This window comes from Papio anubis, chromosome 1 (assembly GCF_008728515.1).
Source record: "Papio anubis isolate 15944 chromosome 1, Panubis1.0, whole genome shotgun sequence".
Classification (NCBI taxonomy): Eukaryota; Metazoa; Chordata; class Mammalia; order Primates; family Cercopithecidae; genus Papio; species Papio anubis.
The window spans coordinates 135,721,058-135,738,782 of NC_044976.1; the positions used below are offsets into that span (position 1 = coordinate 135,721,058).

Below are 17,725 nucleotides of genomic sequence, written 5' to 3' on the forward strand. Positions count from 1 at the left end.
AACTCCCAACCTTAGGTGATGCGCCTGCCTCGGCCTCCCAAAGTGCTGGGATTACAGGCGTGAGCCACTGCGCCCAGCCATATTTCTTTGGTAATTTTCTCTCTTTTCACTTTTTGGTACTGTTAATAGATAATCGATCTTTTGGATTAAACTTCTAATTCTCTTATCTGTTCTTCCCTATTTTTCATGTTTATATTTTTGCTTTGTTTTCTAGGAAATATCCTCACCTCCATCTTCTAGATTTTTTAATTTTTGTGTTTTTGTGGGGTTTTTTTTTACATTTTTAATTTCCAAGAGTTCTTTTTTCTCTGAATTGTCTTTTTTTTTAAGTAACTTGTTTTGCTTCATAGATGCATTAGCTTCTGTTCCTGAGGATGTTGAGTATAAATTTTGAATGTTATTTCACTGTTAAAATTTATTGTAGTTTTTTTGTTTCCATATTGGAAGCTTTCCTCAAATGTCTGGTGATCCTTGAGTATTTCATGTTAAAGGATAAGGTACAGAACACCTAATTGTAACATTAAAGTAGGAACCTTTTTTCTAAGGTGATGAGACAGAAGTTTTGTAGAAGAACCTTCAAATGTCAGCATCTTTCAAATCAGTGTCTGTAGGTCTTTATTTGGAGCCAGTTTTTCAAGAAAATACTCCTCTCTCCTGCATGGGATATATGAACCTGGTTGCCAACATTCAGAAACTAGGCAGGAGAAGTGGGGATGAGTGGGAGGTACTTACCATTTACTGGGGAAACATTTCATTTATCTGTCTAATAGCGTACTCTAAGCCAAAGTGTCCTAACATCTGGAGCATCCCTGATTCATTTTCTGTAGTAAATATCCAGCCCTCTACTGAGTAGGAACAGGGTAGCCATCTGCCTGCTTGGGGTTGGCAAACGCAATGGGAGGGGGGAGGGTGGCTCCTTACATCTTATATAGACTTTAAACCAGATTCCTGTTTTCATCTAGACTTCAGCTTTTAAAGAACCTGATGCCTTTAATTTGTGAACCTTTCCAGGGTTCTCTTTTTTTTTCCCCCCCTCCAAGACAGAGTTTCGCTCCTGTTGCCCAGGCTGGAGTACAGTGGCACGATCTTGGCTCACTGCAACTTCTGCCTCCTGGGTTCAGGCAATTCTCCTGCCTCAGCCTCCCAAGTAGCTAGGATTATAGGCATGCGCCACCACTCCTGGCTAATTTTTGCATATTTAGTAGAGACTGGGTTTCACCACACTAGTCAGGCTGGTCTCGAACTCCTGACCTCAGGTGATCCACCCGCCCTGGCCTCCCAAAGTGCTGGGATTACAGGTATGAGCCACCAAACCCAGCCCTTTCCAGGGTTCTCTAAATTGGCTTCCTTATTCCTTTTAGTGGGATTTCATTAAGGATCAGGGGTAATTGTGTGTGTTCAGTCTATCATGTTTAACTGAAGGTTTATCTGCATGTTTTCTTTTCTAAGCAGGATTTGTGTTTGCTTTTGTTTGCCATAGAAAGCAGAATTCCAAAATTGATTGAATTAAATAACTTTGTAATAATAATAATTAATGAGTGGAAGAGCTGAGGATGATGCCTGCATTCCCTTCTGAGAGGACTGAAATAGAACTTTCCTTTAGGAATAGGGCCCTGGTTAAAGATTTTTGAGTTTCTACAAGGCTTTTTGTGTCAGTGCAGTTAGTGGAGTTATTACTTTCCTGCTAACTACATTTAACGTTTACGGTACCAGAAATAATTTAGAAGAAAATTATTCTTGGCCGGGCGTGGTGGCTCATGCTGTAATCCCAGCACTTCAGGATTCTGAGGCAGGCGGATCACCTGATGTCAGGAGTTTGAGACTAGCCTGGTCAACATTGGTGAAACCCCATCTGACTAAAAATAAAAAAAATTAGCTAAGTGTGGTAAGTGCACTTCTGTAATCCCAGCTACTGGGGAGGCTGAGGCAGGAGAATTACTTGAACCTGGGAGGCGGAAGTTGCAGTGAGTTGAGATCGTCCCACTGTACTCCAGTCTGGGCGACATGAGGCTCTGTCTCAGAAAAAAAAAAGAAGAAGAAAATTATTCTCACCTGATTTAAAAGACCAAACTCTTGTGATGTGTCAACCAGAGCCACCTGAAGAGTAAGAGAGAAGTAACTTTTTGTGTAATACTAGTAGTCTGCCTAACAATATAGATTATGAAGGATTTTTATTTTTCTGTGGTTTTTTTTTTTTTTTGAAGCTTAGGATTTCAGTACTGTGTGAACTGTGCTATACCAAAACTGGTTGGGATTAGCACAGCCTCCTGGGTTTTGTATATTCCTTGGGAGAATAATCTCTTAACCTAATCCCAAAGGCTGAAAATACATTGCTTTGACTTTAAAAATGTGTATTAAAAAAGGTAATGTATATGTGTGTTTGATTACAAAGTACATATGCTTACTGAAAATTTGGGGAAATAAAAAATGAATACATAAAATTAATTTGTAATACAGTCTTTCAAAAATAATTATTAGTATTAACATTGTTTTGTTTTGAGACAGGGTCTCACTCTGTCACCCAGGCTGGAGTGCAGTGGCACCATCATGGCTCACCACAGTCTCAACCCCTAGGATCAAGGGATCCTCTCGTCTTGGCCACCCTAGTAGCTGGGACTGTGGTACACGCCACCATGCCCAGCTAATTTTTGGGTTTTTTGTGTGTGTGGAGACAGGGTTTCACCGTGTTTCGCAGGCTAGTCTCAAACTCCTGGGCTCAAGCACTCTACCTGCCCTAGCTTTCCAAAGTGCTAGGATTATAGGCATGAGCCACCAGTCCCTGCTGGGTTTATTTGTTTGCTTGTTTGTTGTTTAGACAGGGTCTTCATCTGTCACCAAGACTGGAGTTCAGTGGTGCTTTCATGGTTTATTGGAGCCTCGACCTTGAGGCTCAAGCAATCCTGAGCCTCCAGAGAAGCCTGGACTTCAGGCGCATGCCACCACACCCAGCTGTTTTTTAGTTTTTTTGTAGAGGTGGGGTCTTGCAGTGTTGCTCAGGTTGGTCTCAAACTCCTGGACTCAAGTGATCCTCCCACTTCAGCCTCCCAAAGTGTCGGGATTACAGGCGTGAGCCACCGCGCCTGGCTGTTTGTTTTCTTGATTTTGTTTTTTGAGACAAATTTGGCTCTCATATAGAAAAAATGTTAATTTGGAGATTTAGTAGTAAGATTTAAAGAAAGGATTATAGAGCAATTATTTTTATTTTCTTCAGAGTCAGAATCTCAATGGATTGCCCAGGCTAGATTCTAACTTGTGGATTCAAATGATCCCTCCTGTCTCAGCCTCCCGAATAGGTGGGACTATAGGTGCATGCCGCTGCAGCTGGCGACAGAGCAATTCTTAAAACTAGTAAGTGCATAAAAGAGTAAATGGGAATGCCAGGACAGTTCACAAGAATGGATATACTGTTTTGTTCATTCTCATAGTAGTTGACCCATAAAGTCAATTTCTTTTGTGAGATTTGCTGGGCGTGTTTTTTGATGAGGGCCTGTGAACAAAAACATAGGCTTAAGCACTGAAGTTCACAGAGGTCAACGAATCTGTTTGACTGCCTGACCAGAACTAATACTGAAAACGTATTCCTCTTTTTTTTTTCTTTGAGATGGAGTTTTGCTCTTGTTGCCCAGGCTGGAGTACAATGGCACAATCTCGGCTCACTGTAACCTCTGCCTCCCAGGTTCAAGCGACTCTCCTGCCTTAGCCTCCCAAGTAGCTGGGATTACAGGCATGTGCCACCATGCCCGGCTAATTTTTGTATTTTCGATAGAGATGGGGTTTCACCATGTTAGTCAGGCGGGTCTCAAACTCCTGACTCAGGTGATCTACCCGCCCCAGCCTCCCAGAACGCCAGGATTACAGGCGTGAGCCACTGTGTCTGGCCACGTGTTCCTCTTTTTAAAAATACATTTATTGGCCAGGCATGGTGGCTTACATCTGTAATCCCAGCATTTTGGGAAGCCAAGGCAGGCAGATCACCTGAGGTCAGGAGTTCAGGACCAGCCTGGCCAACCCAACATGGTGAAACCCCATCTCTATGAAAAATACAAAATTTAGCCGGGCATGGTGGCACACACCTGTAGTCCCAGCTACTCAGGAGGCTGAGGCACGAGAATCGCTTGAACCCGGGAGGCAGAAGTTGCAGTAAGCCGAGATCACGCCACTGTGCTCCATCGTGGGTGAAAGAGCAAGACTCCATCTCAAAATAAATAAATAAAAACACTTTTTAAATTTGCACTATATTTTTAATTCTGTCAGGTGTAAAAAGGGCAGATGTTAAAATAACATCCAAAAGTACTGAAACTCGACCAGGCACGGTGGCTCACACCTGTAATCCCAGCACTTTGAGAGGCCGAGGCGGGCAGATCACCTGAGTTCAGGAGTTCAAGACCAGCCTGGCCAACATGATGAAACCTCGTCTGTACTAAAAAATGCAAAAATTAGCCGGACGTGGTGGTACATGCCTGTAATTCTAGCTACTAGGGAGGCTGAGGCAGGAGAGTCGCTTGAAATTGGGAGATGGAGGTTGCGGTGAGCCAAGATTGTGCCACCGCACTCCAGCCTGGGTGACAGAGCGAGACTCTGTCTCAAAAAAAAAAAAAGTGTTTACTTACCATCCCTCAAAGCCCCTGCACTTAGTTCACATTATCAAATGCTTGAAATAAAGAAGCAAGTTGGCCAGGCATGGTGGCTCATGTCTATAATCCCAGCACTTTGGAAGGCTAAGGCAATTGATTACTTGAGGCCAGGAGCTCGAGACCAGCCTGGGCAACATGACAAAACCCTCTCTCTACAAAAACAAAAATTAACTGGGCATAGTGGCACTCACTGATAGTTCCAGCTACTCAGGAGGCTGAGGTGGTAGAATCTCTTGAGCCCAGGAGTTCAAGGCTACAGTGAGCTGTGATCGTACCACTGCCCTCCAGCCTGGGCGACAGAGTGAGAACCTGTCTCAAAGAGAAGCAAATTTATCATCTGGTAGGAAATGAACCCTCCCTCCATTAGTAGAAAACCCACATAGCAGTATTTTACAGATAACTATAGCAATAGTCACAGATTTCAAAAAATTTTTTTCATATCCACTTGCCCCATCTATTAGTTCAAATCACCTTCCTGCGGCAAAAAAAAAAAATTTTGTGTGTATATGTTCGAAATTGCTATTTTGCATGACTAATCAGAAAAGTGGTCTTCAGGTGCATAGTTTCCATGTGATTTTATCTTTACTGACATGTATTTAGATAAAACCACTTAATTGAATTTATTCTTAAAAAAAGAAAGGAAAAATGCACTCTCAGGCCCACCACATCTTTTTTTCTTGAATCATTGGCAGAATATGTTCTTTTATAGGCTCAAGATAAAATGACATAGGTTAATGTTTTTTATTTTTCTTTTTTTTTTTTTTTGAGATGGAGTCTCACTCTGTTGCCCAGGCTGGAGTGCGGTGGCCGGATCTCAGCTCACTGCAAGCTCCGCCTCCCGGGTTTACGCCATTCTCCTGCCTCAGCCTCCTGAGTAGCTGGGACTATAGGCGCCCGCCACTTGCCTGACTAGTTTTTTGTATTTTTTAGTAGAGACGGGGTTTCACCGTGTTAGCCAGGTTGGTCTTGATCTCCTGACCTCGTGATCCGCCCGTCTCAGCCTCCCAAAGTGCTGGGATTACAGGCTTGAACCACCGCGCCCGGCTCTTTTTTTTTTTTTTTGAGATGGAATCTCACTCTGTTGCTTAGACTGGAGTGCAGTGGCATGATCTCAGCTCACTGCAACCTCTGTCTCATTCAAATGATTCTCTTGCCTCAGCCTCCTGAATAGCTGGGATTACAGATGTGCTGCACCACCACACCCAGCTAGTTTGTGTATTTTTAGTAGAGAGAGGGTTTTACCATGTTGGCCAGACTGATCTCAAACTCCTGACCTCAAGCGATCCACCTGCCTTGGCCTCCCAAAGCGCTGGGATTACAGGTGTGAGTCACTGTGCCTGGCTGCTTAATGCCAGTGGCTGCTTAATGCCTTTTTTTTTGTTTTAAAAAACAAAAGCTCTCTAAATCACGAGGCTAAGATCGGGAGCTGGAGCTATTTTTCAAATTATCACCATTTGTTAAAAGTGATAAGGGGGTGGGCATAGTGGTTCACGCCTGTAATCCCAATACTTTGGGAGGCTGAGGTGGGTGGATCACCTAAGGTTGGAAGTTGGAGACAAGCCTGGCCAACATGGTGAAACCCCATCTCTGCTAAAAATATAAAAACTAGCTGCGTGTGGTGGCACACACCTGTAGTCCCAGCTACTCGGGAGGCTGAGGCAGGAGAATCACTTGAACCCAGAAGATGGAAGCTGCAGTGAGTTTATGCAGTGAGATTGTGCCACTCACTGCACTCCGGCCTGGGCAACAGAGCGAGACTCCGTCTCAGAAAAACAGTGAGAAGGAAGTTGTTCTGGGCTGTGTTTCTCTAATAATCACCTGTGTCATAGTAGTGTAAGGAAGTTGTTCTGGGCTGTGTTTCTCTAATAATCACCTGTGTCATAGTAGTGTAAGAAAATTTTGGTGATTAATGTACTTGTTAAGTATTTGATAATTAATGTCATCACGTATTATGTGTTATATGTGCTGTATACTTTTATACAGCTGGCTGCACAGTAGGTTTGTTTACACCAGCGTCACCATAAATACTTGAGTTATGTGTCGCACCGTGTTGTGGTGGCTACCACACCACTAGGCCGTAGGAAAATTTGGGCTCCATTATTATCTTATGGGACTACAGTCATATAAACAATTTGTCCTTTACTGAAATGCCATTATGCAAGGCATGGCTGTACCGCATTGTTTCGACTTTCTCTTATTGATAACCTTTTATTTCCAGTCACAAGAAAACAGTGCTGCAATCAATGTCCTTGTATCTGCCTCCTTCTGTATATTTGGGAGTTCTTGTCAAGCATATGTAATGAGAACTGGAATGACTGGATCATAGGGCATACACATTTATAATTTTGAAATGCAGGTGTCTCTCATTGTCCATGGTTTTGCTTTCCCTGGTTTCAGATACCCAGGGTTAATCAAGGTCTGAAAATAGGTGAGTAGAGTACAGTCAGATATTTTGAGAGAGAGAGATCCCACATTCACATAACTTATTGTTGTATATTGTTATATAATTGTTATATTTTATTGAGAATGGGTACTTGTAGGATCTTAATAACTTTAGATGTTATCTTTTTTGTTTATCTGATGGGGGGGTCTTGCTATCTAATGCTTTTAATTTGTATTTCTTTTTTTTTTTTTTTTTTTTTTGAGATGGAGTCTTGCTCTGTCGCCCAGGCTGGAGTGCAGTGGCCAGATCTCAGCTCACTACAAGCTCCGCCTCCCGGGTTTACGCCATTCTCCTGCCTCAGCCTCCCGAGTAGCTGGGACTACAGGCGCCCGCCACCTCGCCCAGCTGGTTTTTTGTACTTTTTAGTAGAGACGGGGTTTCACCGGGTTAGCCAGGATGGTCTCGATCTCCTGACCTCGTGATCCGCCCGTCTCGGCCTCCCAAAGTGCTGGGATTACAGGCTTGAGCCACCGCGCCCGGCCTATTTGTATTTCTTGACTAGTGGGGTTGAATATCGTTTTGGATATTTATTGGCAGCTTCTATATTTTTTCTTCTGAGTTTCCTTTTGTTCTTTAACTCATATTCTTCTCACTCATTAGTGATTTTATTTCACCACTATATACATGAATGAGACATATAGGTAGCATATACTACTTTCAAGCCCCCTCCCCATTTTCTTTAAATTTGGTAGTCTGTTATCATTGGAATCAACCAGTAGTTAATGCTGCCATTTATCAAAGAAGCAGAACTGAGTATTTCCCATTTTACTAGAACCTAATTTCATACGGCTTTTAAATGTTGGTAGCAGTTAGTCTTTATAGGTCAAACTGGTCGCACTCTTCATTGCCTATATGGAAACTTACCAGAGTCAATCAGATGAAGGAAAGAAAAGCATTAATAGTTTTTAATAATAATAATCCTGTTTGCCAGGCGCGGTGGCTCACGCCTGTAATCCCAGCACTTTGGGAGGCTGAGATGGGCAGATCACGAGGTCAGGAGATCGAGACCATCCTGGCTAACACGGTGAAACCCCATCTCTACTAAAAATACAAAAATTAGCCAGGCGTAGTGGCGGGCGCCTGTAGTCCCAGCTACTCGGGAGGCTGAGGCAGGAGAATGGCGTGAACCCAGGAGGTGGAGCTTGCAGTGAGCCGAGATCGTGCCACTGCACTCCAGCCTGGGCGACTGAGCGAGACTCCGTCTCAAAAATAATAATAATAATAATAATAATAATAATCCTATTGCCTCTGAAGTAGCAACCTCTGAAGTGTAACCCTCTCTTTATTGATGAATAAACTGAGAGGTTGAATGGTCACATAGCTAGGAAGTGTCTCAGATGAGATTTAAACCCAGGCCATCCAATTCCAAAGCCTTTTCCACCACATTGTACTGCCTCAGTGGGATGGATACATTTTTGAATACAGCCTTTCAAAGTGTATGTAATCTCTTATGCATGATCATGTTAAAAGGGACTAATATAAAATTATTTTAAGTGTTTCTTTTCTCTTTTGGCTAAAAATTATTTTTAAAAGCTATTTTAAAAACCGATTGTTGGCCTGGACATGGTGGCTCACACCTGTAATCCCAGCACGTTGGGAGGCTGAGGCAGGAGGATTGCTTGAGCCCAGGGTTCAAGACCAGTCTGGGCAACATTGTAAGACATTGTCTCTGCAAAAAATAAAAAATTAACCAGATGTAGTGGCACGTGCCTGTAGTCCCAGCTTCTCAGGAGGCTGAGGCAGAAGGATTGCTTAAGCCTGGGAGATCAAGGCTGCAGCCTGACTGCAGCTTGACAGATGGGTTTTTCTGTAGTAGCTTTAGCGTGAATATTGATAGTTGGCTTATTTTTACAACATAATTCAGGATAGGCATGGTGGTTCACACCTGTAATGCCGTCTCTTTGGGGGACTGAGGCGGGAGAATCACTTGAGCTCAGGAGTTTGAGACCAGCCTGGGCAACATAACGAGACCTTGTCTCTACAAAAATAAAAACATTTTCCAGGGATGATGGCACATGCTCCACCTGTAGTCCCAGGTAGTTGGGTAGCTGAGGTGGGAGGATCACTTAAGCTCAGCAGGTTGAGGCTGCAGTGAGCTGTGATCATGCCACTGCATTCCAGCCTGGGCAATGGAGCGAGACCTTGTCTCAAAAAAAAAAAGCAAAAAAAAAAAAACCATCATACAGGATTTCTGTCTTAGGTTCTGTTATTAATAAAATGTAGTAATTGGGCTGGGCATGCTGGCTCAAATCCCAGCACTTTTGAAAAGGAGGCTGAGACGAAGAGGCTTGCTTGAACCCAAGAGTTCGAGACCAGCCTGGGCAGCCCCTGTCTCTGCAAAAAGACATGTTTGGTGGCATGCACGTATAGTCCAGCTACCTGGGGGGCTGAGGTAGGAGGATCATTTGAGTCCAGGAGGTCAAGGCTGCAGTGAGCCGTCATCACACCATTGCACTCCAGCCTGGACAACAGAGTAAGACTCTGTCTAAAAATAAAAACATTTTTAAAAAGTAATTGAAATAAAAATTTCACTATAATAGTGTTTGTGTCTATTACAGGCAGTTTGTGACATACTTTGTAGTAAAACTTTAGTATATAATGCTGAAAATTATATATTTTGCCAGTGCTAATTGTTTTCTTTGTGTTTCTTACAGAAAAAGATGGCAAAGCATTTCATTCAACTTATGAAGAAAAATTGAAGCTTGTGGCACTGCATAAGCAGGTTCTTATGGGCCCATATAATCCAGACACTTGTCCTGAGGTTGGATTCTTTGATGTGCTGGGGAATGACAGGAGGTAACAGTGTTTTCTGTGTAGTGAATTTAATGAGAATAATGTTGGCAAAGGGTACAATGTGTATTGGTTAAGACGTGAATAGCTGGCTCATTAGCTTAAAATAAGAACTTAACATTTTTTCTTGTAGCTTCTGGAGTCTTCAGATATTTATCTGTTTTTAGTTTAGAGATGTTTATGGCTAAATATTGTGGAAGAACTGTATTCATCTGATTATTAACATAAGACAAGTAGAGGTTCATTTGGTTCTTCCCAAATAATATTAAAAGTAGCCGTTTAAAATACATAGTAATTGATTGCGTTATTGAGGCATAAAAAATTGTGACAAAAAAAATACATTGAGTATTTTTGTTTAATTAAGGTTCAAATATTATATAAGAAAAGTAGGCCGGGTGCAGCAGTTCACGCCTGTAATCCCGGCACTTTGGGAATCCAAGGTGGGTGGACCATTTGAGGTCAGGAGTTCAAGACCAGCCTGGCCAACATAGTAAAACCTCATCTCTACTAAAAATAAAAAAATTAGCCGGCGGTAGTAGTGCACGCCTGTAAATCCAGCTACTTGGGAGACTGAAGCAGGAGAATTGCTTGAGCCTGGGAGGCAGAGGTTTTGGTGAGCCAAGATCACACCATTGCATTCCAGTCTGGGCAACAAAGTGAGATCCTGTCTCAAAAAAAAAAATTGATACCCTTTTGCTGTATGGGAATCATCAGCAATGCAGTTGTTTGGATTGTATGTGGCATATCTAGTAAATCAATATGTACTTGTTAAAACTTGAAGTTTTGAGCCTTTTGCTTACAGTAGAATCATTCTTCATTTTAGTTACAATTGAGAATTATTCATATTTAGTTTAAATTTAAAAGTTCTCTTTCTACTAAGAAGGGGAGGTAACTTTTCTTGTTATTCCTTACAGGAGAGAATGGGCAGCCCTGGGAAACATGTCTAAAGAGGATGCCATGGTGGAGTTTGTCAAGCTCTTAAATAGGTGCTGCCATCTCTTTTCAACGTACGTTGCGTCCCACAAAATAGAGAAGGAAGAGCAAGAAAAAAAAAGGTGAAGTTTAAGGGCATGGAATACTTTACTGCTACACAGCCCAGTGTACTGATGCTTTTGTTTTATGGAGTGTCTGTTCTAGTTCTAGATCAGGTGTTTTGCTTTCCTTGGATCCCCGTTTCTTGTGGCAATTGTTCAAACTTCCTGATGTGAGCAGGTATTTATATTATGAGTTTTGTGGGGAGGGAGAACTGCTTCCTACTGGCTGTGCCTTTAAAAGAAACCTCCCATCCATCATGGCCTTCCTTTTGTTTTATTACAGTAAGTTTCTGAATAAGCCCCACCATAAACTCAACCACTCCCTCCTCCCTATCCTCTGGTCTTACATACCCTTTGCTGCAGTCTCCCTTGAGCTTCTAGAATACTCATGCTCCATTTCATTGTTTGCAACTATGCTACCTTATATAGACATTCATGTTGGCTTTGGCGTCCAGCTGTCTTATTGATTATTTTCACGTTTTGGAGGAGGAGCTACTAAATATGCTGTTTATGTTTATGGGATTCTCCGTTGTAGTTGTGAATTAGAATTATAGTTACACCTTATTTATCTAGTAGCTATATTTTCAACAGTTTTGACTACCTAAAATTTTAAGTGATGAAAATGATGCTACAAAACCAATTTTTCTTCAGGTTATGTTATACTTTTTTTTTTAGACGGAGTCTTGCTCCGTTGCTATTGCTCAGGCTGGAGTGCAGTGAAATGATCCTCTGCCTCCTGGGTTCAAGCAGTTCTCCTGCCTCAGCCTCTCGAGTAGCTGGGATTACAGGTGCCTGCCACCAACCCAGCTAATTTTTTTTTTTTTTTAGTAGAGACGGGGTTTCACCATGTTAGCCAGGATGGTCTCGATCTCCTGACCTCATGATCCACCCGCCTCGGCCTCCCAAAGTGCTGGGATTACAGGCTTGAGCCACCGCGCCCGGCCAACCCAGCTAATTTTTGTGTTTTTAGTAGAGATGAGGTGTCACTATGTTGGCCAGGCTGGTCTCAAACTCCTGACCTCAGGTGATCCACTGCCTCAACCTCCCAAAGTGCTGGGATTACAGGCGTGAGCCACGTTGCCCAACAGATGTTATTCTTTAAAAACAATTGATTCTCTGGTTTCCTGCCTTAACCTGGATTAAAAATAACAGATTAGAAGAGAAAATAGCTTGATAATGAGGGACATAATAGAAAGCATGAAAAATAGACATGAGAATTATAAAAACATGGCATTCAGGGGTCATATAATATGAAGGTAAACTCCATTACAATAGTATGATGTACAGTTTTTATGTTTATAGCTGTAACCCCTGAGTCATCAAGAGATGGAACATTAGTTATGATTTATTCCTGTTTAAGATAATAGGAAATGGCTTAATTACATTTTCAGAAGATATTTATCCAAAGAAAGTTTTTTTTAATCTAAAAGAAAGGTTTTGGTTCTTAGGAGAATAGAATGAGATTTCTTTAACTGGAAAATTGATTTATGTCCTATAGTCCTTTGTGTAGTGATGTTGGATCAATCAGGTATCGCTATGATGTCTGTAGAATAAGTATCTATTGCTTTTTAAGTTCTTATTTTAATGATATATATGCATATTTCTCTTAAGCATTGTCAAAAGTTACTATTCAACATACAGAGCTGCATTTTCTTTTTAAAAATATACTTTTGTCATGGGATAAAGTCCATATAGAATTATTTTAAAGTGTTGAAGAGTAGATTTCACCTATCCTGAAGCTTAAGCTCTGGCTTGTGAACCTTCTTGCCCTGTACCAGTTGTGACACATTAAAAGTAGGTCATGGCTGGGTGCAGTGGCTCACGCCTGTGGTGGCTCACATCTGTAATCTCAGCACTTTGGGAGGCCAACGCGGGCAGATCACTTGAGTCCAAGAGTTCAGGACCAGCCTGGGTCACATGGCAAAACCCCATCTCTACAAAAAAAACATAAAAATTAGCTGAGTGTGGTTGCAGGTTCCTATAGTTCCAGCTACTCAGGAGGCTAAGGTGGGAGGATCGTTTGAGCCTGGGAGTTAGAGGTTGCAGTGAGCCAGGAACGTGCCTCTGCACTCCAGTCTGGGTGACAGAGTAAGACCCTGTCTCAGAAAAAAAAAAAGTAGGTCATGTTATTGCTTTATTTTGAGCCTTGGCTGTGGCTCAGGTAGTTGTTAATCACTTATAGGAGTTAGAGGGGAGAAAGGTGAGGTAGCCCAGACAATTCTCGTGGTAGAAACAAGAAATGGTGTTTTATCTGATACTCCTTAGAAATCTTCCCTTTCATCCTGTCTGCAGCCTCCCTGGACACCATACCACTCTCAGACCCTGAAGATGTCCCTTCCTAGCACAATAGGATCTGTTCTTTTTGGAAGGGTCTTGTGGGATGGGTGAAAGCTGGGCAAGGGCCGCACTGAGAGGTTAGCCATTCTTTTTTAAATTAAAAGCTTAAAAAAATTTTAATTTCAGAAATAATACACAAATATATTCAATATAAAGATTTTCATTTATGGCAGTATGTGAAACACAAACTGAAAAAAATCTTTTTTCCCACATTTTTTTTTATTCCACTCTCCTTTGTGTAGATAATAACTGATAAATTTAGGGTATATCCTTCCAGATCTTTTCCTTTGTATTCACCTTTTTTTTTTTTTCATTAAGCAAATGTATTAAATGTCTTTACATATTAGGCATGTATTTCTATCCTTTGGCTCTGCGGTGTTTCAGGGTGGATTTTTTACTTCTATACACATTTGTCGAGTGCTTGTTCTTTCTAGCACTGTGCCAAGCCCTGAGGATGTAGTGGTGTGAGATAGGCAGTCTCTTTCCCTATGAAGCATCTACTTTAATGGGTAAGGCAGATCTATTGCTAAATGTATCACACAAATTTAATTACAATGACAGCAGGTATTATGAAGGAAAAGCTTTTAGTGCTGTGAGCCTGTATTAGAGGGGATCCTTCAGGGTATGGGAATATTATAATGATTTAAGTAGTGTCTTATGATGGACACATTTCTGTTGCTGTGCAACAGGAATTATTCTTGATGTGATTTGTATATTATGAGTGATTCCCTGTAAGTTTCTGCTAGTAAAGTGTGTGTATTTTAAATTTTGATATATATATCCACATTGTTCTCTAAAAAGGTCATGTCAGTTTTCACTGGGAACTAAAGTTTTATATTTAAAAAGGATTCAATGTATAGTGTTCATTCTCTATCCTTTGCTTTGTAGGAAGGAGGAAGAGGAGCGAAGGCGGCGTGAAGAGGAAGAAAGAGAACGTCTGCAACAGGAGGAAGAGAAACGTAGGAGAGAAGAAGAGGAAAGGCTTAGACGGGAGGAAGAAGAAAGGAGACGGATAGAAGAAGAGAGGCTTCGGTTGGAGCAGCAAAAGTAAGCTTATTATGTGGCTTATGTTTTAAAATAAGAAATGGAAAAAAAAAAAGAATAAAAATAAGAAATGAGCAGGCTGGGCGTGGTGGCTCACGCCTGTAATCCTAGCACTTTGGGAGGCGGAGGCGGGCAGATCACCTGAAGTTGGGAGATGGAGACCATCCTGGCTAACACGGTGAAACCCTGTCTCCATTAAAAATACAAAAAATACAAAAAATTAGCCGGGCACGGTGGCACATGCCTGTAATCCCAGCTACTCGGGAGGCTGAGGCAGGAGAATCGCTTGAACCCAGGAGGCGGAGGTTGCAGTGAGCCAAGATCGTGCCATTGTACTCCAGCCTGGGCAACAAGAGCAAAACTACGTCTCAAAAAAAAAGAAAAAAGGAATGTGTTAGAAGGTTTTGGGGTTCACTTGCAGAACCTAGAGATTGGAAGCAGGAACTGAGGTTACTTGGTTGTGCTCTCTGTTTCTTGTCTCTGCTTCTCTCAGCTTATGTCTCTGCTTCATTCTTGCTCTCTGCAAGTTGTCACTGTCTGCTTTGGCATATGCAAGTCTATCCCAGAATTTATTTGGTCCATGTTTCCATGCATCTGACAGAGACTGGCTGGAATCTGTGAGACCCAGTTGCAGCTTCCCAGGACAGAGAATCTTCTTGGCCCAGTCTATGTCAGATATCCATTTATGGTCCTTAGTACAAGATTTGGTGGCTGCAACTATTGCTTACTCAGTAAGGGCTTTGAGACACACGGACTGACGGTTCTTCAAGAGGGACTGTGGGTACAAAGAGGCAGTGATTTAACACCCATAGAGCACTGTGGGAAGTAAGTCTGAGGTTGTAGGGGTGGCATGGCTTATAGGTTAAACCAGAGAAGTTGAGAGTCCATTGATTTCTTCTCATTATTTCTGGGTAGTTCCTCAGAAAAAGATTTAGTGCTAGCCTCAAACTCACCCAGGGCCTCATTCAACTTTGGAGAAAGACTATGAATGCAGTTCTTTTTGCGGGGAGGTTGTCCTAGGTGGATCCAGTGTTGTGCTGTATGCAGGAGTTTGTGAGGCTTTGCTTTGTTATCTATTAATAGATGGCTGTGAGGTCTCCGTTAAGTTGGTCACATAAGTGGTTGCTGGCCGTGGTGGCTCATGCCTGTAATCCCAGCACTTTGGGAGGCCGAGGTGGGCAGATCACTTGAGGTCAGGGGTTTGAAACCAGCCTGGCCAACATGGTGAAACCATCTCTACTAAAAATATAGATTAGCCAGGCATGGTGGCAGGTGCCTGTAATCCCAGCTACTTGGGAGGCTGAGGCAGGAGAATCGCTTGAACCTGGGGGGTGGAGGTTGCAGTGAGCTGAGATCACACCACTGCACTCCAGCATGGGTGACAGAGTGAAACTCCGTCTCAAGGAAAAAAAAAAAAAGGACTTCCTCTCAAGCTTGGCGTTTGTTTGGTGGGGTTCCACGCAGGTTCAACAAGCATATCGAGAAGTGTTATTTCTGTTCGGGGCCCATCTACCCTGGACACGGCATGATGTTCGTCCGCAACGATTGCAAGGTGTTCAGATTTTGCAAATCTAAATGTCATAAAAACTTTAAAAAGAAGCGCAATCCTTGCAAAGTTAGGTGGACCAAAGCTTTCCGGAAAGCAGCTGGCAAAGAGTTTACAGTGGATAATTCATTTGAATTTGAAAAACGTAGAAATGAACCTATCAAATACCAGCAAGAGCTATGGAATAAGACTATTGATGCAATGAAGAGAGTTGAAGAGATCAAACAGAAACGCCAAGCTAAATTTATAATGAACAGATTGAAGAAAAATAAAGAGCTACAGAAAGTTCAGGATATCAAAGAAGTCAAGCAAAACATCCATCTTATCTGAGCCCCTCTTGCAGGCAAAGGGAAGCAGTTGGAAGAGAAAATGGTACAGCAGTTACAAGAGGATGTGGACATGGAAGATGCTCCTTAAAAATCTCTGTAACCATTTCTTTTGTGTACATTTGAAAATGCCCTTTGGATACTTGGAACTGCTAAATTATTTTATTTTTTACATAAGGTCACTTAAATGAAAAGCGATTAAAATACATCTTTCCTACATTGCCATCTACTTAACATCAGATATTACGGATGTTAGATTGCATCTCAGTGTTAAATCTTCACTGATAGATGTACTTAAGTAAATCATGAAAATTCTCCTTGTAAAAATAGAAGTGAATTGTGGATGTAAAATGGTTATGCCATTTGGATAATGGCACTAGGCAGCATTTGTATAGTAACTAATGGCAAAAATTCATGGCTAGTGATGTATAAAATAAAATATTCTTTGCAGTAAAATATTTCCTTTATTAATGTTATAGAAGGGAGGGATACAAAAAGAAACTAACAGTTTGTATGGCAGTGTCAGATACTATTTTAATTTTATTTTTCCTGTTTTGGTTTATTTGCATCTTAGAAGAGCATAATGACATTGTTTGATGCAGCCTAAATTATGCTGGACTGTTTTGACCTGGTTTAACCCTTCTGATAGGTAGTTGTGGATGTTGGGGATGAGAACTGAATAATCTTTGCCTGGGGTGACACTACACTATAGAATTTCCACTTTGGAGAATATTCAGTTCTAACTTGTGATTCCTGGTAGAACAAACTTTATTTTTCTAGCCCAGCAATGATCTAGAAGCAGAGGAATCCCAGCGCCTTTGAAAAGTTATTATGTGGTTGTCTTTTAAAAAGCTCCTGTTTTTGGAAAGTAGAATTTGTGGGTACAACATATGTTCATTATTTGTACATAAAATAAAACCATTTAAAAAGTAAAAAAAAGGAAAAAAAGCAGCAACAGCATGTGGTTTATCTGTAAAAGAATATGAGTGTCTCTAAACTAAGCATGCCAAGATATTTTCAGTATTTCCTTTATTAAGACAGGCTTTAAATTAAATGCTGTGGACCCTCAGTTTTTCACTGGCCTTATTTATACTTACCAGGGCCACCTGTAACATCTTCCAGCTATTCTTCAGCCTCTTAACTGTTTTTTATGTATTTAGGTAGAGAAGCCATAACCAACAGTTAAATACCTCATCTATGTCAAAGATGACAATCCATCATCTTACAGCATCATGGTTAATTAGTATAGCTCTAGAGCCAAACTGCCTGGATTTGCATTAGCTAGCAGTATAGTCTTGGGCAAGTAAATGAAGTCCTGGATTTGCATCTGCTAGCAGTATAGTCTTGGGCAAGTAACTGAACCCTCTGTCATAGGGTTGTTGTGAGGACTAAATGGGTTAGTATGTGTACTTTCAACCCTGCATGGCACGTAGTAAGGGCACAATAAGTGTTAGTAATTATGATGGTGGTAATGATGATGATCATATGCTTATCTTCCATCCCAAATTTTCCTGGAAAATCCTAAGTACAAAATTAGAGGCCAGGCTTATTTTCTTAAATCTTTCTTCTGG

The 17,725-nt window shown here is 41.5% G+C and overlaps 1 protein-coding gene across 1 annotated transcript in view; it reads left to right on the forward strand.

The window, feature by feature from the left end:
- The window catches only part of ACBD3 (acyl-CoA binding domain containing 3), a 46,894-nt gene that overhangs the window by 13,177 nt on the left and 15,992 nt on the right, over window positions 1-17,725 (forward strand). Inside the window, exons 2-4 of the mRNA XM_003893034.4 lie at window positions 9,732-9,873; window positions 10,782-10,922; window positions 14,127-14,285. Of these exons, the coding sequence (XP_003893083.1) occupies window positions 9,732-9,873; window positions 10,782-10,922; window positions 14,127-14,285 (442 nt within the window). The remainder of the gene's footprint in view (window positions 1-9,731; window positions 9,874-10,781; window positions 10,923-14,126; window positions 14,286-17,725) is intronic.